Raw genomic sequence first — 20,089 nt, 5'->3', positions numbered from 1 at the left:
ATTTAATCTGTGTTGTCTCTGTAATAGGGCTGCAACAACTAATCGATTAAAATCGAGTGTTAAAATTGTTTGCAACTAATTTAATAATCGATTAGTTGGGTCTAAGTTATTATACACATAGGTGCAGTTGCTACACGTGACGAACTCTGGAAGAAGGGTTTGAAAAATGGCGGAGGTGGTCACAGCAGAGGATAATGTTAACACAAGCAGAGAGAAAAATGTCAACACTTTACATTAACGCCTTCAAGGAACAGCATTAGGTGCAAAATGTGCACAGCTGATCTCGCATGGCACGGCAGCACAACATCACTGCATGAGCACCTGAAAAGGAAGCCTGTTGGTGCTATGTGTGAAAGAGATGAAGTATAGTAAGTTAATTCTAACTTTTCTCTCACTCAATGTTACTAGAGCCTGCTAGAGTAGTTAAAAAACATTTGTTTTTCTTAGAACATTGATATTACACTCGCGTTTAGCGAACAAGACTTAGCTTCCCCCCGAGTTTTCTCTTCCTCCTTAAATGTGTCAGCTCGACCAGCAGTTCCAAAACAAGCCGTAGTCTTAGTCAAGATAACGTTAGTGACAAGTTCTATTTTTTCTCTCACTCAATGTCACTAGAGCCTGCTAGAGTAGTTAAACAAGATGTCTCATTTTTGTAAATTTATATCACTCTTGTATTTAGCGAGTTTTCCGTTCCACCTTAAATGTGGCGGCAGTTACATTCAGAGTAAAAAAAAAAAAATCAATCCAAATATTTTTTAAAATAATACATTTAAAGCCTTTTTCAAGGCCTTTTCTGACTGGCATTGCGTGTTAGTGTTTGAGTATCACAGCCAAGTGTTTATTACATTATAAGTGTATATTACATTACATACACTGTGTTAAATATTGATAAACATAAAATTAATGTAACGGTTGGGTTAATTCTTCATGTAAACACTAATTTTTAATAATGGCAGGTTGTGTGTTCCTTATATAATTACAACATTAGTTCTCTAAAATCTTAAATATCTTAACGATATCTGATCATGTGTTAGTTGAATTTCCCTTTTATTCTTAGCACATGGCAACATCACCCAATATCCATTTATGTAATTTCAGTTTGCCTGCGTTGTTGTCTGCATTTTAGATCAGTAGTTATTAACTTTAAAAAGATGTATGTCCATATCTACACTTTCTCTCTCACCTCAGATAAAAACAGCCCAGCATTGCTGACTATGTTTTGAAGAAGATCTGCACACCACAGCAAGCAGCTGTTCTCACTGATGGTGTCCTGAATACGCTAGTCACAGACAGGAAACCAAATTTGGCTTGTCTTCCTTTTTATCCGATTAATAATCAATTAATCGAAAAAATAATCGTTAGATTAATCGATTATCAAAATAATCATTAGTTGCAGCCCTACTCTGTAAATTCTATTGTATTGTCTCTTTTATACTCTTGGGACGGTTTGCTATTTGGATTTAGTTCTTAGGGATATTTTGTAATACAGAAAAAGATTATGTAGATATTTGAGACCATATTTTCCTAAGAGTTATATTCTTTTATATCCGTTATAATCTGAATTTTTGAAGTTTTGACTTTTCTCTTTTTTATATCTACATTCTCTTTGAATTCTTAGTTACATTAGCTTTGACAATCCAGTTAGCTTTGTTCAATTTCGGTGACAATTAAAGAGGTAAATACGCAAAACCATATGCAATAAATATGCAAACAATTTTTAATACGTGGTAAAGTTCATTTTAATTTAAACTCTTTACTAAAACACACATTTTTGTTTAATTCTTTTTATTGATTTTCTTACGTCTGATACATGTTCATGTCATTAATTATAAAAAGCATAACATTTACATTTTACATAAACCTTTCCAAAAAACAAATTATGATTAAAAGTAGAAACATTAGGAATAATGAGTAAATAATGTGACGATCTAAAAAAGTATCATGCAATGAAGACACACACAACATTATCAGTCCTTACACTGTGGACTATGGCTCTGTAGATAATGGAATTTTTTTTAATGTTTCTATTTATTTCTATTAAACGTTACCAGAATTATTTAATTTGAGTATATTCCAGAGTAAAATGTAATCATGTCCCTGCTTCTCCTTCACACTTATTGGATGTATCTGCGTTATTAATATCAAACGGCTGTTAAATATGGGGTAATATACACCTGTACTGTATCATTTTTAGACTTATATTGTGCATTTTGACACAACATTTACCATCCTTCATCTACATTTCTGTATCTATAGCTCTGCTCCAAGCTTTTCTTATCTACTCTGAAGACCCCTCCGTTATTTTATTTCCATTGTACAAATCCATCACATCGAATATCCACTTGGATCGTACTGGATCTTTTAAGACAGGAGGAAATCTATCGTTCCCCGTTCTGGTGTAAAACCTGGAGCCTGGAGGACCACCTAAATATGCCTTTTACAGTATTTCTACCATTTACATCTGGAGTTTAAACACTGATAAAGGTGGAGTGGTAAACTTTGCTATTAATCCCTGTGAGAAGTAGGATTTAAGAACTGAATATTTAGCCATTTGTATTTGCAGTGTAAAGAATGGAGTGGAAGACTCCTCTTAGCTCCTGTCTAGCACTGATTCGCCTTAAATGTTACTTTATGTCGGTTTTGATGCTGCACACAAACTATTCTCAGAAATCCTTGGACCCTGATTGGCCCCTGAGGTCAATTCTTTTAACGAAAAAAGCTCTAACATGTTCCTTAATATTCCTTTTTTCCAACTAAGGGTTCTACTATGGCCAGAAATCCAGATTGTTTACTTTGCAAAATTCTGTTCTAGTGATGCCAATTACAGATAAGATATAAATAATGTCAAGACAAAAGTAGATCCAGAAGTAGATTTTGTCAAGGCGGTTTGCCAAGAGCTGCCTCTTCTTTGTCTTCTCATTCGACTTATCCATGTTCTCCAAGAACGTTACTATCTTCTTCATTGAAGCCTCTTCTGTAGACACCTCAGCAGAGACCGTGGGCACACCATTCACGATTAAATCTGTTAAAATACAACAGAATAGGAACAGGGCTGAGATGCTAACAGACATTCACAAGGACTTTTTAATTATCTGCTTTTCTGCATTAAACAGAGATATTCAACGCCTAAAACACTTAGTGTTTAAACTAAAAAAACAGGCGTATTTACACGGACAGGGCTGAACTGCAGGAAAGCCGGTCAAGCATGCACTCTGTGTTTATGAAGCCCCACTGTTGAACACAATGTAGAACAAGGACTGGCAACGTCTTGCTAAAATAACCATTTACGTCCTTGAAAAAGACGTCACCTTGATGGCAGCCAATGTCTCTCTAAAATCCAACTCAATGTCCATGTTCCATGAAAACAAGCTGAAACCTGCTCTTTTGAACCATGAAAGTTAAACTCCATCCCAGAGAACACACAAGCGATCTGCACAGAATCGGCATATGGCTTTTTGGTTGTTTTAATAGTTTCAGGTTACTTTTTTTTTTTATACAGAGTGTCAGACTGTGTAAAGTAACAGTTTTTCCAGAGCACTCCCAAGCCGTTGGGCCTATGTTTATTAGAGTAGCGTAATAATTTATGCACAATGAGCGGTGGCTTCCAGCCTCGTCTTAAACAGACTGAGATTTCTCTGGATTTTCTGGAGTATTTTGTAGAATAGATGGTGAAAGCCCAATATACTTTGTAGTTTTACACAAACTGGTGATCCACAACACATCTTTGCTTCCAAAGACTGCGCCTTTGCTGGATACTCCTTTATAACTTTTATGTTCATCTACTTATAGTGGAATCTATAAACTCTTCACTCTGTTTTTGCCACTGATGCAATTATTTTGAGTGTGTTGCAGGCAAATTATAACAAATTATAAATGTGTTAACATTTTAAAAACTACACTCGTGTTCGTCAAAAAAAAAGTAATCAGGAGAATTAATAAATTGCACGTTCTTGTTTTAATTGCATTTACAAAATGCTCCTTCTTTCTGGAAATGGGAATGAAGTTAAAAATGAAAGTGCAGACTTGTTTATTTCACAGAATATATTAGGGCTTCTCTGAAAACCTAGAAAGCCACGAGGGATCCATTTCCTAACTGCGTTGTGTTGCAAGTCCATTGGCCAAAATCAGGAAGTAAAGGTTCTGTTTAGACGTGTAATATTTTGCAAGATTGTAATAAAGCGTTTAGGTTAAATTTCTTTGAAAAATGTATTGTGTTTCTGAAAAACTAACACAGTGTTTGTATTAAACGTCATTGTTGTGTTTCCAAAGCTTACCCAGTGTATCGTTATTTGCTTTGGGTTTGTCCAATGCATCTGCTTGTTGCAGCGTGCAGGAAAAGAGCATCCCATCCGTCGCTAGTCGTGTGAAGATCATGGACGTCAACAAGCTCACAACTAGAGCAACCAAGCAGATACAAAAATGATAACCTGCCAAAATGAGATGTGAATGAGAGGTTAATAAGGTTTCATTAGATACACTGCTTATGTGTGTTAACCATTAGCTTTATCCATCCCATAAATCCTAATACTCACGGATTAGAGGGCTGCAGATGCCCGTGTCTGGCAAGCTGTCAGTGAGGATGAGGAGGGACATGGTGAAGCTCAGCACCAGCGTGATTTTGAAGGAGCTGCGTTTCCCTCCCTCAAGAGGCAGAGCAAAACTCACCAGGTCAGCCACCATGATGAGCACACTGGGCAGGATTAGTGTCACTATTGTATTGAAGGGGTTGATGGACATAATGACCTGACGGGTTAGAGACAAGACACAGAGAAGTAGAGCCTTGAGTCGTGAGAATCTTTTGAGTCCAGTTCAGTAGGAGACAGCAATGACAGGTCATCTATTAGATTTAGACCCAGGTCGTACACATTTATGAGTCATTTCTGACAACGATAAAACGATCCACGGTCAGTTTGGTCAAACGCTCGAGAGCCTAAAGTGGCCAAAATAGTAAAAAAGATGTTGGTTCATGCGTCAGAAAACAGATCTGGGTCACTTTTGGCAAAGACCTGGAACGGATTTGAGACAACAGTGACCCAAACAATGAGTTCTGATTGATATTTAAACCTAGATTTGTGTTTGTTTGGCTCAGTGAGAGTGGACCACCCAAGTGCTGTGAATCTGGCCAGTGACTTATGAGAACTGGGCTGTGGGCTAGACGTTGGTTATCTGGGACTTTGAAAGAACCTGAAACAAACCTGTCTGAGGTGAAAATAATATTACGTTATATTTATATTTTAAGTTTTATTTATATTATTCCTAATATTTGAAACCTGTGGAGCATGAGTTATCTTCTTTTCCAATCACAAAATAAATAAACAAAACATTATTTGATCCGCCATGTTACGATTAGCCTATTACTGTACTTTTATTATGTACTTTATTCTCCGAATAAAGCTAAGATAGAGATAGTTACATAGAGATAGTTGCGATCATGGATGGATCCATCCTGATTGAGGTCCACTGACATCGTTTGCCATTCCCCTCGACTAGATCCCACCATAGACACTGATCCGTACAGAAAACGCAGGCCGCACGCTGAAACGGCACAAAAGTGGGAATTTGTATGTTTCGGAAAACGTAGCAACAGCACAAAGTGAATGAGACAAGCTGACGTTTCACATACAGTTTTGGCTCCATCCGTTAAGGGCCACAGGGCACGGAGCCTCGACAAAAGGGTAGTTGAAAAGGTTGATTGCACACACTACTGTAGTGTACAATTGGATGGAATGCTGCACAGTGCCATCTTGTCTCACCAGGAGTTCGGTAGAGACTGGCTTCACCTCCGTCATCACCCTAGCGCACCAGAAGAGAACAGAATCCAGGTCGAATATTTACAATGGAATAAGATAAATTCCTTTTCCTTACAAACAATACTGATGACATACACTTGGGGGTTGGACTGTGGTTGGACAGAGCATCCACGGCTGTGGCTGTTTAGTCTTTATTCTTAAGCATTGAATAACATGACAACTTTTTAAACTGATATTGTACTGAAACGGTAGGCCTTTAAATAAAACGATTGATAGGTTCTTTATTTTCCTCAAGGAGGAAAAATGTTAACATTGTTAATATGATGGATATTTATTCCCTTTAATTCTTTTATGAAGCATCAGGTCTCTTTAGTGGAATTTGTTAGGCATTGAACAGAGGACTTTTGCTCAAGTAATAGTTACATTTATCTTTTAATTAACATATTAGCAGCCATATGGAGTATTCATTCATTCATTATCTGTAACCCTTATCCAGTTCAGGGTCACGGTGGGTCCAGAGCCTACCTGGAATCATTGGGCGCAAGGCAGGAATACACCCTGGAGGGGGCGCCAGTCCTTCACAGGGTAACACAGACACACACACACCTACGGACACATTTGAGTTGCCAATCCACCTACCAACGTGTGTTTTTTGGACTGTGGGAGGAAACCGGCGCACCCAGAGGAAACCCACGCAGACACAGGAAGAACACACCACACTCCTCACAGACAGTCACCCGGAGGAAACCCACGCAGACACAGGGAGAACACACCACACTCCTCACAGACAGTCACCCGGAGGAAACCCACACAGACACAGGGAGAACACACCACACTCCTCACAGACAGTCACCTGGAGGAAACCCACGCAGACACAGGGAGAACACACCACACTCCTCACAGACAGTCACCCGGAGGAAACCCACGCAGACACATGGAGAACACACCACACTCCTCACAGACAGTCACCCGGAGGAAACCCACGCAGACACAGGGAGAACACACCACACTCCTCACAGACAGTCACCTGGAGGAAACCCACGCAGACACAGGGAGAACACACCACACTCCTCACAGACAGTCACCCGGAGCGGGAATCGAACCCACAACCTCCAGGCCCCTGGAGCTGTGTAACTGCGACACTACCTGCTGCACCACCGTGCCGCTCAATGAAGTATTCAGTAGTATTCAAACTACTATTACTATGAATACCATTAGTATTTATTCACAAATTGGTCCCAGTTTACATTAAGTTCCTCTAATAACTGGGTCGTTACAAATGAAGCACCTGTGCTACCATAGTGTAACTAACCACTGACTAGAGCAGCCTTAGAGTGATGGTATACTCAAGTGGTTTATGAGTAATTACATGATAATATATTTAATATTTGAATCATTAATTTGTATCTGTATGAAACAATAAAGGTTTATTTGTTGTGTGGTATTTTAATCCACAACCTGAGAACTTCAGAGAGCTGTGAACTGACAACAGCATCTTTGATCCTGAAGCGGTTACAGGACATGAATGACTGAATGAATGAATGAATCTAGCAATTACAGGAATTAACAGAGGAGGTTAAAACAGCCATAAATAAATAAATAAACAAGCCTCAGCGTTAAAAATGAAAACTCACGCATTGTCCACAGTTAGATCCGGAGTCCAGATCATGTCATATGGCAGCATAAGTTCTGAGAAATTGTACTTTTGATCAGACCATGCCAAGTCCGGGTCATTCCATTCCTGTTAAACACAGCAAACAGAAACAAAACATAACCCATCTCTGCGTGTGAAGTGCTGCAGATTGGAATGATTGGGAACTGAACTAACCATGTTGATTTTCATGCGGCTGGAGAAGCGTAACTTTGACGTGTCCTAAAAGATAAAAGATAAACAAGCCGTTTTTGTTTTGGACGTGACGATAGACGCATCCTCCACTCACGCTACTTAGAAGTCAGTTCCGCAGGGGGGCGGCGTACTCACCACAGACAGGGTCTCGTACTGGATGGATTTGAGGTTCACCAGGACGGCGCATGAGGGAGGCTGCGGGGCACTGAACAGCGACTTTGCAATCATGGTATTAGCCAGGCATCGCCGCGAGACGCAGTCTCCCGCCACAGCATTGGACCACGCTTTGAGAGCGGCAAACAGGGTGGAAATGTTCATGAGCAGGTCTTTTATCGTGTGTGAAAACTGGTGATCAATTTGAGGCCCAAATACATGCAGCATTCCAAATAAAATCAGATTGATCTAGAATTAAACTGTAGATATCATCTTAATGATGGAAGAGTCAGGTCATAACTTTAAAGAGATGTTGTCCTGACAGTAACACTAGCATTTCTTACCAATTAAATATGAAAGGATGCAAAATGTCTCCAGTGTTCTCTCAGCAGGCCCCATGTTACCTTCCCTACAAACATAACAGAAGCATTTATAACAGGACAATTAGAGAAACAGCGTGTAATTTAACCATAGCTTCCACCTACCTTTAATACCTGAGTAGAGGAGCTGACCCAGAGTCTCTGCTCGGGGGTTCTTGAAGACCAATGTCAGCTCCTAATAAGGCCGTCTCTCCGATACGAAGTGGTTATGACGTAAGAAAAAACACACAGCTCTTGTTTAAAGCCTCTACATCCACACGTCAATGCAACGCCAGCACTGTCCCACGGCTGTGGCCACTGCTGGGTTTTTAAATGAACCCAGGCATTGATGTTTAACCACGCGAGCATCGTTTTAATTACCTCCATACACCCGAAGAGGGGCTGTGTCCTGACAGACTTCAAAAGGATCAGCCAAAGCAATCATTTCAGACAATTCATCCAATGCTTCCAGTGTGTTCTCCAGGTTTAATTAAGCTATTGAAAGAGTGCAATACAATGGAGGCCATCATCAGATGCTTGTAATATGCAGCTAGATTGTGGCTGGTCAGAGCTAATTAGGAATTCTGCTGGTTAAACTGGTTTAGCGCCAGTGTTAGAGTATTGATAATGGACAAAACCAAAGGCTCCACATGTTTGTTTTATTAGTAAGTCAGTTTACAGGAGGCTGAATTACAACCTGGAGCTGGGAGAGCCACGTTGTTTTCATGGCCTCCCCCCACATTTAATAAAGAGGTCCCAGCACCAATGTCACTACAGAGAAAGCTGGTGGAGCCCAGCCAATGGTTTTTCTGTAATTAAGGGATTTATCAGGGAATGCGATCCCCTTTTCTGCAGCTAGACGTTGTGTAGTCTTCACTAAATCATCACTAGGAAACTCTACCTTGTATCTACTACACTCGCTGTCCATTTTATGAACTCCACTGGCCACACAGGAGCACCCTGTAGTTCTACAATCACAGACTGTATACCCCTATTTCCACCTGCCCTTCACTGGCTCCCACAGAGCGATGTGGTGTGACGTGGTGGTGGTGTGTTAGCGTGTGTCGTGCTGGTGCGAGTGGATCAGACACAGCAGTGCCTGCTGGAGTTTTTGAATGGAAATGAGATAAACGAATGATCTCTGATGTTTACATAGTCCTGTATGTGTCTCCCACCCTCTCCAACAATGATCTCTGGATATGCAAATGAGCAAAATAGTATTTGTGCTTTGTAATTGTGAAAAATGAACCTAGAGAATTAGACTGCGTAAACTCGATTTATTTGTAGAAGATTTCACCAGTTATTTACAGCAAGGGAGAAACCACACTGTCTCTCCGGCGCATTTGTGAGCGTATGGATTTATGCAAAACACAGCAGCACATTACAGATGTGGTAATGGGACGAGTTGTTTTAACACATTAATTAAAACGTCAGTTTGCTAGTTGTTAGTAATGAATCAATTAGTAATTCAGCTGTAAGTAACGTTTGGATTATGACCTCAAACACAGAGCAGTGGTTCTGCTGAAATGATACGGCATTAGGGCAGAGAAACTGTTATTCAACTGTTATTCAACTCTTTCTGCTTTGTTTTTGACCAATTCACTTATAGTTCCCTAAGATATATATATTATTTTCAGAAATCCAGATTATTAAACTTACAGAAATCTGTTCTGGTCACAGAGAGCACACACAGACTATAAATGATATCAATGCTCAGATAAACCCAGAAGCACCTTTTGTCCAAATTATCTGCAAAGATCTGCTTTTTCTTTGTCGTCTTCTCCTTTTTGTCCAGGTTCTCTACGTAATTCACAATCTTCTCTAGAGAATCCCGCTCCATGGTAAAGCCGATGTATTTCGAGACTGCGTTGTTCACGCTGTCATCTGTTAAAAAGAGGAGAGTATCAGTGGACAACTGATTTCTACAGGAGTTTATGTTGTGAAACAGTGTACGTGTGAAGCTTCTTCCAGCCATTTTGTGATGTAACACTGCTTTAGTCGTCCGTACGACCACAGTGACCCTCTCAGTGGTAATTAGCATGGTCTAGTTTAGTGCGTTGTGTGTCCTTTAGACCTGTCTGAGATTTGAACCTGCCTGTTGTCTGAAGCTTTTGGAGTTTGAAGGGTTTGAGGCTACCATCTGCAGCCAGCTTTGTGAAAACCATGGACAACAGCATACTCAGCACCAGGACAAGGAGGCAGAAGCAGAAGTGATACTCTGACAAACAGAACACAGAGATGTAACCAGAACAGACACTGTATACAACAAAAAACATTTTTGCTGAAATGGTTAAACTGGTAATGAACCTTCCCAGTAAACAAGGAACGTCCCTGGACGTTCAAAATAGGTCTAAAAGTAGTCTGTCCGTCAAGGACATATTTTAAACGTCAATGAACGTCCAAATTCCATCTTAATAAGTTAGTTAAATGGTGACCAATCGATAACGTCAGTGGACGTCCAAAACGCGTTTTATACAAGTAATTTATTTCGGGACCAATTAATAACGTCATTGGACGTCCAAAATACGTCTCATAGTCGTCTTTTCAATGTCTGTGTTCGGACGTCTTTTCAACTTTCATTTTCCACCTTAAGAGAACGTTGATTAGACGGCAGTCGTTACGTTATTTCAACGTTGAATCAACGGCTAAATGTTTACTGGGTTAAGTTCTTCACACGCATTTCTTAAACAAAAATTCTTTACGGAACCCAAAGTGGTTCTTTTATGGCATCGTTCAAAGAAAATTGTGTAGCTCCTTTATTTTTAAACGTATACCGTTCAGAAATAAGCACAACTGGGAAGCAATGATACGAGGTAACAATGTTATTTAAGTTCCTGTAAATGCTTTGCAGCCTATGGCCACCAGGGGGAGGCAGGAAGCTGGCGTCATTAAGTATTGTCTTTGAGAGGGGGCAGGATATAAAGCTGGATATAAACGTTAGTTAGAAAACATTAAAAGGTTCCTCATTTCTTTTTCTTATAGGACACATTTGACTTTCATTTCCACGAAGGAGGAATAGGCGCTGCTTCTTATCACAGTGGAGCAGCTCCCTGCCGCCCCCTGGTGACTGGAAGTCTGGTCCCTTACACCAGCCAACCATTTACTGAGTGGCTCCTTTAAAAAATATAAACTCTAACACACATTAAAATATGTATGAATATTCGTGGTTAAACAAATGTAAACATCAATTGCTTTCCTCTGTGTGTGCACAGACAGCAGTGGCGTGAGGTTTTGTGTTAGCTGACTGTGCTAGCTCCAGTGTACAAACCCAAGCTGTGGTATTTAAGGTGGAAGAGAAAACATAATTAAGAAGACTACTAGTCCTTTATTCAGCTAATGTTAAACTCACTGTTAGTCTAAAACATTAACTAAAACTACAAACTCACACAGATAGCGAGCATATATCGGTCCACTGTCATAAAATGGCTGACACAACACTGACTGTAGACGACTGCTGGTCCACCATTGGGACACTCAGATTACTGTCCTGTACAGGATATAACTCATTTATAATCTCCTCAGACAGAGTTTACATTCACAGAGACTTTTATTCTGGAAAACACACTAAAACAAATATTACCAACAACTCTGACAGATAAAATAATGAGTATAAGACTGATATAAAATGATTAAATGATAAAAATGTAGACACTGTGCTGATTTAAATTATTTACTAATGTTATTTATAAAGAATAACAAAGAACCTAATGAAGGACAAAAATATAGATTGGACTGTGAATGGAAAAGTGTTAAAAATGTGGCGTTTTGTCTAAAATTCTGTTTAATCAGCAGCGGTCCGCCCAGAAAACGCTGTGTAAAACACTAGTGGACCTCCAACTTTGTCCTCAGTGAAACAACAGTGGTCCGCCGTCTCCTTGCTCTGAGGGCAATTTCAACATAAACACTAAACTAACATTAAAACTGCAGCAGATACATTTTCACATCTGTACAATTTGCCTGTTTATGAGGCAGATGTGAATAAAAGGAGGTAGCAGGTAGTGTCGCAGTCACACAGCACCAGGGGCCTGGAGGTTGTGGGTTCAATTCCCGCTCCAGGTGACTGTCTGTGAGGAGTGTGGTGTGTTCTCTCTGTGTCCGCGTGGGTTTCCTCCGGGTGACTGTCTGTGAGGAGTGTGGTGTGTTCTCTCTGTGTCCGCGTGGGTTTCCTCCGGGTGACTGTCTGTGAGGAGTGTGGTGTGTTCTCTCTGTGTCTGCGTGGGTTTCCTCCGGGTGACTGTCTGTGAGGAGTTTGGTGTGTTCTCTCTGTGTCTCTCTGTGTTTATATAAACACAGTGTTTATATAAAATATAGTCAAATTACTGACCAATACTTTTTCCAATTTTGTATATAAATGTTTCCTCAAAACTACTGCATTAATGTTAATGAGTCCTTCTTACAGTAACAGAGGGCTGCAGACTGCATTGGGGAGTACTCACGGAGAAGGGGGCTGCAGGCGCCGGTGTCCGGCAGGTTGTTAGTGAGGATGAGGAGGAACATGGTGAAGCTGAGCACCAGTGTGATTTTGAAGGAACTGCGCTTCCCTCCGTCCAGCGGCAGAGCAAAACTCACCAGGTCAGCCACCATGATGAGTGCACTGGGCAGTACCAGTGTCACCATTGCATTAAAGGGGTTGATGGACATATTGACCTAGTGTGGAAGGAGTTATCACTGTCAGGGTGAGTGAAAGAAAGAAAGTATCTTGACTCTTCATTGTTTCGTTTAAAGTGTAGTTATACGCTCTTCAACACACCAATAAGCAGAAAAACTATTTTATCAGCTCCACTTATCCACAGTGGTCCAAATGTGGTTCTAAATCCTTTTTTTATTTTACCCTGACAGGACCCTCACAGAAAAGATAACATTGTGGTGGTGGATCATTCTCAGCGCTGCAGTGACACTGACGTGGTGGTGGTGTGTTAGTGTGTGTTGTGCTGGTGTAGAGTGGATCAGACACAGTGGACCACAGAGTGGACAGAGAGTGGACACAGGGTTTAAAAACTCCAGCAGCACTGCTGTGTCTGATCCACTCTACACCAGCACAACACACACTAACACACCACCACCACGTCACTGTCACTGCAGCGCTGAGAATGATCCACCACATTATAATGTGGGTCTCGTCGCCCCGAGTGTAGATACAAGAAGGTCGTGTTAATATTTTTTTCTGGTCAATGTATGAAATCATTATTATGTGGGTGTTGCTGTGTAATATTTTGTCTCTTGCATTGTGCTAATGTTGTAGTTGAAATACGACTCAGGGCAACACATGCGAAACATATAGTGAATTTAAGAAGACTCAATACTATTCAAATACATAGATTAATAAACTCAATCGATTATTATATATATTATACTAATTATTAGAAAGATGGAGATCATTTACTAGGAGAAAGTTGCGGTTATTTGTTCGTTCATTCCGACTGAGCTCTACTGACAGGGTCTTCCATTCCCCTCGACTGTCTCCCACAGAAGACACAGACCCATACGTGAGATTCAGGCCACAAGCTGAACAAACAGAAACGTGGTCATATCAAAACAGGGCAAGACACTACACAAAATCAATATAGAAAGTCTCTGAAATATGGGTAAGAAAAACCGTATATAGCTCTGTACTTCTTCACCATCAGTCGACGTTAACCCTGTCTCCTTCAGCACATATTTGTTAATAAGTTTAACCATTTCACCTTCTCAGAATCATTGGGCGCAAGGCAGGAACACACCCAGGACACTCAGTGCATCCCAGGGCACCAGACACTCACATCTATCTAATATTAAATTGTTAAGGTGTAAATTAATTTACACTGGTTTGAAGTGACCTGGTCAGATTGTTCACAATGGTAGTGATAGGAACCGAATGGCCTCTAATGTCCTCTACACTGCTACATAAAGTATCTTAAATTAATTCATTTTTTTCTTTTCTTGGCAGAAATGTACATGCAGGACACGCTATGGCAAAATAATACTGACAGATATGTTTCAGGGTGTATAATAAAAAATAAATTAAATGGACATGTCTGTGTTGTAGAAATCACCACTCAAGGATCCTCCAGGTGACTGTCTGTGAGGAGTGTGGTGTGTTTTCCCTGTGTCTGCGTGGGTTTCCTCCGGGTGACTGTCTGTGAGGAGTGTGGTGTGTTCTCCCTGTGTCTGCGTGGGTTTTCTCCGGGTGCTCCTGTTTCCTCCCACGCTCCAAAAACACACGTTGGTAGGTGGATTGGTGACTCAAAAGTGTCCGTAGGTGTGAGTGTGTGTGTCGCCCTGTGAAGGACTGGCGCCCTCTCCAGGGTGTGTTCCCGCCTTGCGCCCAGTGATTCCAGGTAAGCTCCGGACCCACAGCCGCACTGAACTGGATAAGGGTTACAGACAATGAATGAACGAATCCTGAGTAGCTGTTTTTTGCCGTTTTGTAACTAAGCTATAAGGTAGAAGCAGGTTATCAGTCCTGTGTGTAGACAAGATCAGCTTGAACAGTCTGACTTTTAGTAACTTACAGCTTTGATTCCATCCATTGATGGCCACGGGACATGAACCATGCACAAAAGGATAGGTGAACAGATTGATCCCACACACCACAGTGGTGTACATGAGAATAGTGTAGCTCACAGTGCCATCACTTTGTACCAGTATATCATTGGAAACAGGCTTCACATTCATTTTCACTCTGTAAACACAAAGAGGATAGGGCAAGATTTATTGATGTATTGCACCACTGCAAAATCTATGTTGCTATTTCCAAAATCTAAATAGAAGCAACTGCCATTTAAATATTATATATTTTAATTAATTATATATACATATACCTAGCGGAAACAGGCTTCCAACAAGCAGCTATATATTCTTTGGAACATGAGATCTTCTTATATGTAGTGGATATATCTATATATATATATATATTTATCTTTTTATGACAAACCAAAGAGGCACTTGTGGAAGCCAGCAAGGGGTTAATAGTACACGAACGCATATAGCAATTCAGTACATGACGCAGTGCCACAGACAAAAGAGACATAATCAAACGGCCTTCCGACCCACACAGAGAGCGAAGCCAGCTGTGCTCATAGGGCCTGACAGCCTTGGACGGCTGGGGCATCATTCACGGTTGAACCGGTGACTGCCTGGTGATATCCATATTTACAACCACAAAAACAAAGACAATAATGAAACAGATTTTCACTCACGCATTGACCACTGTGAGTTCAGGAGTCCATATTCTATCATATGGTAGCACAATTTCCGTAAAGTTGTACTGTGGGCCTGACCATGCCAGGTCTGGATCTGTCCATTCCTATAAAAGATGGAGGAATTTGGTGTTATACGCATTGACCAAGTGGGGAAAAAAACAGTTTCCCCAGTTTTTTATTGCCACCCATATGTATCCCATAGTACAGTACAGAGCCTAACCCAGAACCAATTTGTGCAAGGCAGGATCACATCCTGGACAAGCCGCCAGTCCATGGCAGGGCACCTCACACAAACTTTCACTGTGAGGGAAGCCACGGCACATGGAAGAAACCCACACAGACATGATGAGAACTCCTCATAGATAATGATACAAGGTATTAACAGTGTATATACCGCACTGTTATGTTCTATTTTGCATTTAAATCTAGTTTATTCTGTTTGGTTTATATCCGTGTTTATCTGTATGTAAGCTGCAGTAACACACTAATTTCCCTGCAGGGAATAGTAATAAAGTTCTATCGTATCTCTGTTAACAAGACGATGGAGCCCAGGGCCTAGCTGTCTCCTTCTAAACAGAAACAAAACGACATTTTCCTTTTTTTTTGCCAGTTGGATCAGACTGGTGTAGTTTTTACAGAATAATATCATAAAATAATTAATAAGACATTGATCAGTGTCATTATGTTTTTCCAGATGGAATTATTCATTCATTCATTATCTGTAACCCTTATCCAGTTCAGGGTCACGGTGGGTCCAGAGCCTACCTGGAATCATTGGGCGCAAGGCGGGAATACACCCTGGAGGGGGCGCCAGTCCTTCACAGGGCAACACACACACTCACACCTACGGACACTTTTGAGTCGCCAATCCACCTACCAACGTGTGGTTTTGGACTGTGGGAGGAAACCGGAGCACCCGGAGGAAACCCACGCAGACACAGGGAGAACACACCACACTCCTCACAGACAGTCACCCGGAGGAAACCCACGCAGACACAGGGAGAACACACCATACTCCTCACAGACAGTCACCCGGAGGAAACCCACGCAGACACAGGGAGAACACACCACACTCCTCACAGACAGTCACCCGGAGGAAACCCACGCAGATACAGGGAGAACACACCACACTCCTCACAGACAGTCACCCGGAGGAAACCCACGCAGATACAGGGAGAACACACCACACTCCTCACAGACAGTCACCCGGAGGAAACCCACGCAGACACAGAGAGAACACACCATACTCCTCACAGACAGTCACCCGGAGGAAACCCACACAGACACAGGGAGAACACACCACACTCCTCACAGACAGTCACCCAGAGGTAACCCACGCAGACACAGGGAGAACACACCACACTCCTCACAGACAGTCACCCGGAGGAAACCCACGCAGACACAGAGAGAACACACCATACTCCTCACAGACAGTCACCCGGAGGAAACCCACACAGACACAGGGAGAACACACCACACTCCTCACAGACAGTCACCCAGAGGTAACCCACGCAGACACAGGGAGAACACACCACACTCCTCACAGACAGTCACCCAGAGGTAACCCACGCAGATACAGGGAGAACACACCACACTCCTCACAGACAGTCACCCAGAGGTAACCCACGCAGACACAGGGAGAACACACCACACTCCTCACAGACAGTCACCCGGAGTGGGAATCGAACCCACAACCTCCAGGTCCCTGGAGCTGTGTGACTGTGACACTACCTGCTGCGCCACCGTGCCGCCAGATGGAATTAAACATGTGTAATTCAATCAGACTGCAATGTCGCTTTTAAACGGTCTGTGACGAGCTGTGTGTGTTTTCCCCTTGTCTGTGTCTGTTTCCTCCTGGTGCTTCCGGGTTAAGTGGATTGCGATACAAAATAATTTACAAAAACGTCAGTAGGTGTGAGCGTGCGCACGTGTGTGTGTGTGATGTCCAGGGTGTGTTCCTGCCTTGTGCCCAATGATCCCAGGTAGGCTCCAGACCCACCACGACCCTGAAGAGGATGAAGCTGTTACTGAATATGAATGAGTGAGTGAATATATAATCTTTTCTTTTTTTAAATCAAGAACTACGATATTCAGGACACACGCAGTGTTTGTAAGTCCTTGAACCTACCACACGAAAGCTGTTAAATGTACAAGAACATTTTCAATGATGAAATAACTTCACAGACCTACTACTGTATGTGTGTAGCTTCCTTATAAATAAATCCTGATTCCATGTGAACAGTTAAAAAGCGTACTTACCATGTGAATTTTAATCTGGCTTGAGAATTGCATAGCTTTGGTGTCCTGGCGAGATTGCACAGAAAGAGCAGAAGACAAATGTAAGTTGTCCTTTATAATCACAGCCATACGTCTAAAAGTGACCAATTATATGTGAATGAAGTGGCTTGGGGCAGGGTAAAATAATCAATAAGCTTTTCTGGGAATATCTGACATAACTGCATCCTATTTCCTCACGTAGAGAAGAAAATCGAGTGACAGGAAACAGACGCGTGTGTAGGTGCAGATTTGATTGCACTATAAAAGTGCCATTCTCAGACCAATCTGTCACTAGGGTTTAATCCTCAGTGCATTGTGTTACGAGCCTTAATATCCCACTGAAACAATATACACACTTTAAAAAGACTTCTTTTAGTAAAGAAAATGGTTCTATGTAGAACCCTGAACAAACTAAGAACATTGTGCATGATTAAATGGTTCATTGGTTCCTCAGACTGATGGGGAATGTGCTATAGATGGTTCTATACGGCACTGTTTAGAGAAGGGTTCTACATGGCACCAATAAAGGATCCTACTAACGTTACAATGTAAAGAATCATGCAAAAGGTTCTTAAAGGTGTTCAGGGTTCTACATAGAACAGTTTGCTTTACTAATGGACCTTTGTAGAAGCATCATTTTTCAGTGTGTATATTTGGAAACAAACTGCATTCCATCCATAACCACATTCTTCACCTTAAAAATGTGTTTCCACTGGAAGAAGTGTACTTTTGAGGGTACTCTATATATAACAGTACACAATGTGGCATTGCCTTCTGTGTATTTGCCAAACCCTAGAAGGAGGTGCTGATATTTAAAACTTACAACAGATAGGGTCTGGTACAGGATGGATGTGAGGTTCACGTTGATCAAACACTCTGTAGTTTGGGGAGCACTATATAACTTCCTGTCAATGATCTCTTCAGCCAGACATCGGTGTGAAACACAGGCTGTTGTAGGTCTCCCCAAGTCTAACAGTGACAACAGGAATACAAACAATACGGCGTTATTTTGACCTAAATTGAAGAATACTATATATATATATATCTCACATACACACACACACACTTACCAGTCATTGAAGACAGAATTAGAACGAGATATTTCAGAATATTCAGTGCAGACATCACACTGATCCTCTGTAAAAGCCGATATGAAAAAACAAAGTTGGCTTAAAGCTGTCCCTCTGAATTTCGAAAAGTCTTACTTCTCTTGCACTACTTTCTTACTGGCAACTCCTCTCTCATCTTTTATAGTGAGCAAACATCACACTGCTTTTTAAAGGCACCACAACCCTCTCTGACGCGTCTGTTGTGCAACATCAAGAATAACAAAGACATAGACCTTCCATATCCCAGTACAAACATATTGCCTGTATATAATGTTTTAAGTGTCTTCATATATGTTCATGCATGGTTTAAGAGTAAAATGAGTAATATAGCAAAGCATTAGGCCCGATTATCCATAGCCCTTTCACCTGCACCACATCTGAAAAGACAGTTCTTAGCTGGAGGGTACAGTATTGTTTGAATGCAATTTACCAGCTATATGCATTTTCTCAGCCTTTGTTTACTGTACATGTGCTTGATGCTAATGGATTCTTTTAAAAGCTGAACTGAGTTGATCTATTCAGATGATTCAATTGTGTTGTTTACTGATGGCATCAAATGAGTCGACAACGTTCGTTTCTTTAACAGTTGATGTTTCAGTGAGCTGATTTTACTAAACGATGTGACAAACCCATGAACAAAGCCACAACCCACAGTCCATGTTGTCATTTTAACGGAAACTAACTACAAAGCGTGAATAAGACAGACCCCAGGGTGTTGTTCTGGTTTCCTCAGATATACCCCGTGATAACTGGTGTGTTTTGGTAGTATTTTAATGGTTAAACACCATCGTAAGCACAAACAAGGATTAATAATTTGGGGTTTGAGGTGCGGGAAGATTCAGCTGGTTTCAAATACAATTGAGTAAACATACATTCCCAGTAAAATATGTCCTTAGTGAGTACTAGTGAGTAATAGTGCATATTAGTGAGTATAGTGAGTATTAGTTATTATAGTGAGCATTAGTGAGTATGGTGATTATAGTATTAGTGATTACAGTGAGTATTAGTGATTATAGTATTAGTGATTACAGTAACAGTGATTACAGTGAGCATTAGTGATTATAGTATTAGTGATTTTAGTGAGTATTAGTGATTTACAGTATTAGTGATCGCAGTATTAATGATTATAGCGAGTATTAGTGATTGCAGTGAGTGTTAGTGATTATAGTATTAGTGATCACAGTGAGTATTAGCGATAACAGTGTTAGTGATTATGGTGAGTATTAGTGATTTACAGTATTAGTGATTGTAGTGAGTATTAGTGATTTGTAGTATTAGTGATTACAGTAAAAGTGAGTATAGCGTGTATTGGTGATTATAGTATAAGTGTTGTGTGTATTATTGATTTATAGTATTATCGATTATAGTGAGTATTAGTGGTTGTAGTATTAGTGATTACAGTGAGTATTAGTGG

General features: G+C 40.9%; 2 protein-coding genes across 2 annotated transcripts; both read right to left on the bottom strand.

Moving 5' to 3' along the window:
• Nucleotides 1-1,925: 1,925 nt before the first annotated feature.
• Nucleotides 1,926-7,914, bottom strand: LOC136665186 (5-hydroxytryptamine receptor 3A-like). Its single transcript, XM_066642776.1, has 8 exons — nt 7,732-7,914; nt 7,579-7,623; nt 7,385-7,491; nt 5,624-5,793; nt 5,414-5,535; nt 4,533-4,743; nt 4,275-4,427; nt 1,926-3,022 (listed from the first exon to the last, which is right to left on the bottom strand). Exons 1-8 carry the CDS (start codon nt 7,912-7,914, stop codon nt 2,766-2,768), a joined length of 1,248 nt encoding a protein of 415 aa, XP_066498873.1. The 3' UTR covers nt 1,926-2,765.
• A 1,506-nt stretch (nt 7,915-9,420) lies between these two features.
• On the bottom strand, nt 9,421-18,643 carry LOC136665185 (5-hydroxytryptamine receptor 3A-like). The gene is made up of 9 exons (XM_066642775.1): nt 18,637-18,643; nt 18,390-18,535; nt 17,549-17,593; nt 15,287-15,393; nt 14,600-14,769; nt 13,492-13,613; nt 12,545-12,755; nt 10,183-10,326; nt 9,421-9,992 (listed from the first exon to the last, which is right to left on the bottom strand). Exons 1-9 carry the CDS (start codon nt 18,641-18,643, stop codon nt 9,742-9,744), a joined length of 1,203 nt encoding a protein of 400 aa, XP_066498872.1. The 3' UTR covers nt 9,421-9,741.
• Between the last annotated feature and the right edge of the window lie 1,446 nt (nt 18,644-20,089).

The sequence above is a fragment of the Hoplias malabaricus genome, chromosome 13 (assembly GCF_029633855.1).
Source record: "Hoplias malabaricus isolate fHopMal1 chromosome 13, fHopMal1.hap1, whole genome shotgun sequence".
Taxonomy (NCBI): Eukaryota; Metazoa; Chordata; class Actinopteri; order Characiformes; family Erythrinidae; genus Hoplias; species Hoplias malabaricus.
This window is presented reverse-complemented; position numbering and strand designations above follow the sequence as displayed.

Excerpts from the sequence above, each read along its gene's own strand:
- LOC136665186 (XM_066642776.1), bottom strand. The coding sequence starts at position 7,914 with ATGAACATTTCCACCCTGTTTGCCGCTCTCAAAGCGTGGTCCAATGCT. Across the intron at positions 7,624-7,731 it reads AGTACGAGACCCTGTCTGTG|GACACGTCAAAGTTACGCTT; the intron begins GTGAGTACGCCG and ends TTTATCTTTTAG. Across the intron at positions 3,023-4,274 it reads AGCAAATAACGATACACTGG|ATTTAATCGTGAATGGTGTG; the intron begins GTAAGCTTTGGA and ends GTATTTTAACAG.
- LOC136665185 (XM_066642775.1), bottom strand. Across the intron at positions 13,614-14,599 it reads CAATGGATGGAATCAAAGCT|CTTGTGGCCTGAATCTCACG; the intron begins GTAAGTTACTAA and ends CTGTTTGTTCAG. Across the intron at positions 9,993-10,182 it reads CAGGTTCAAATCTCAGACAG|ATGACAGCGTGAACAACGCA; the intron begins GTCTAAAGGACA and ends TCTTTTTAACAG.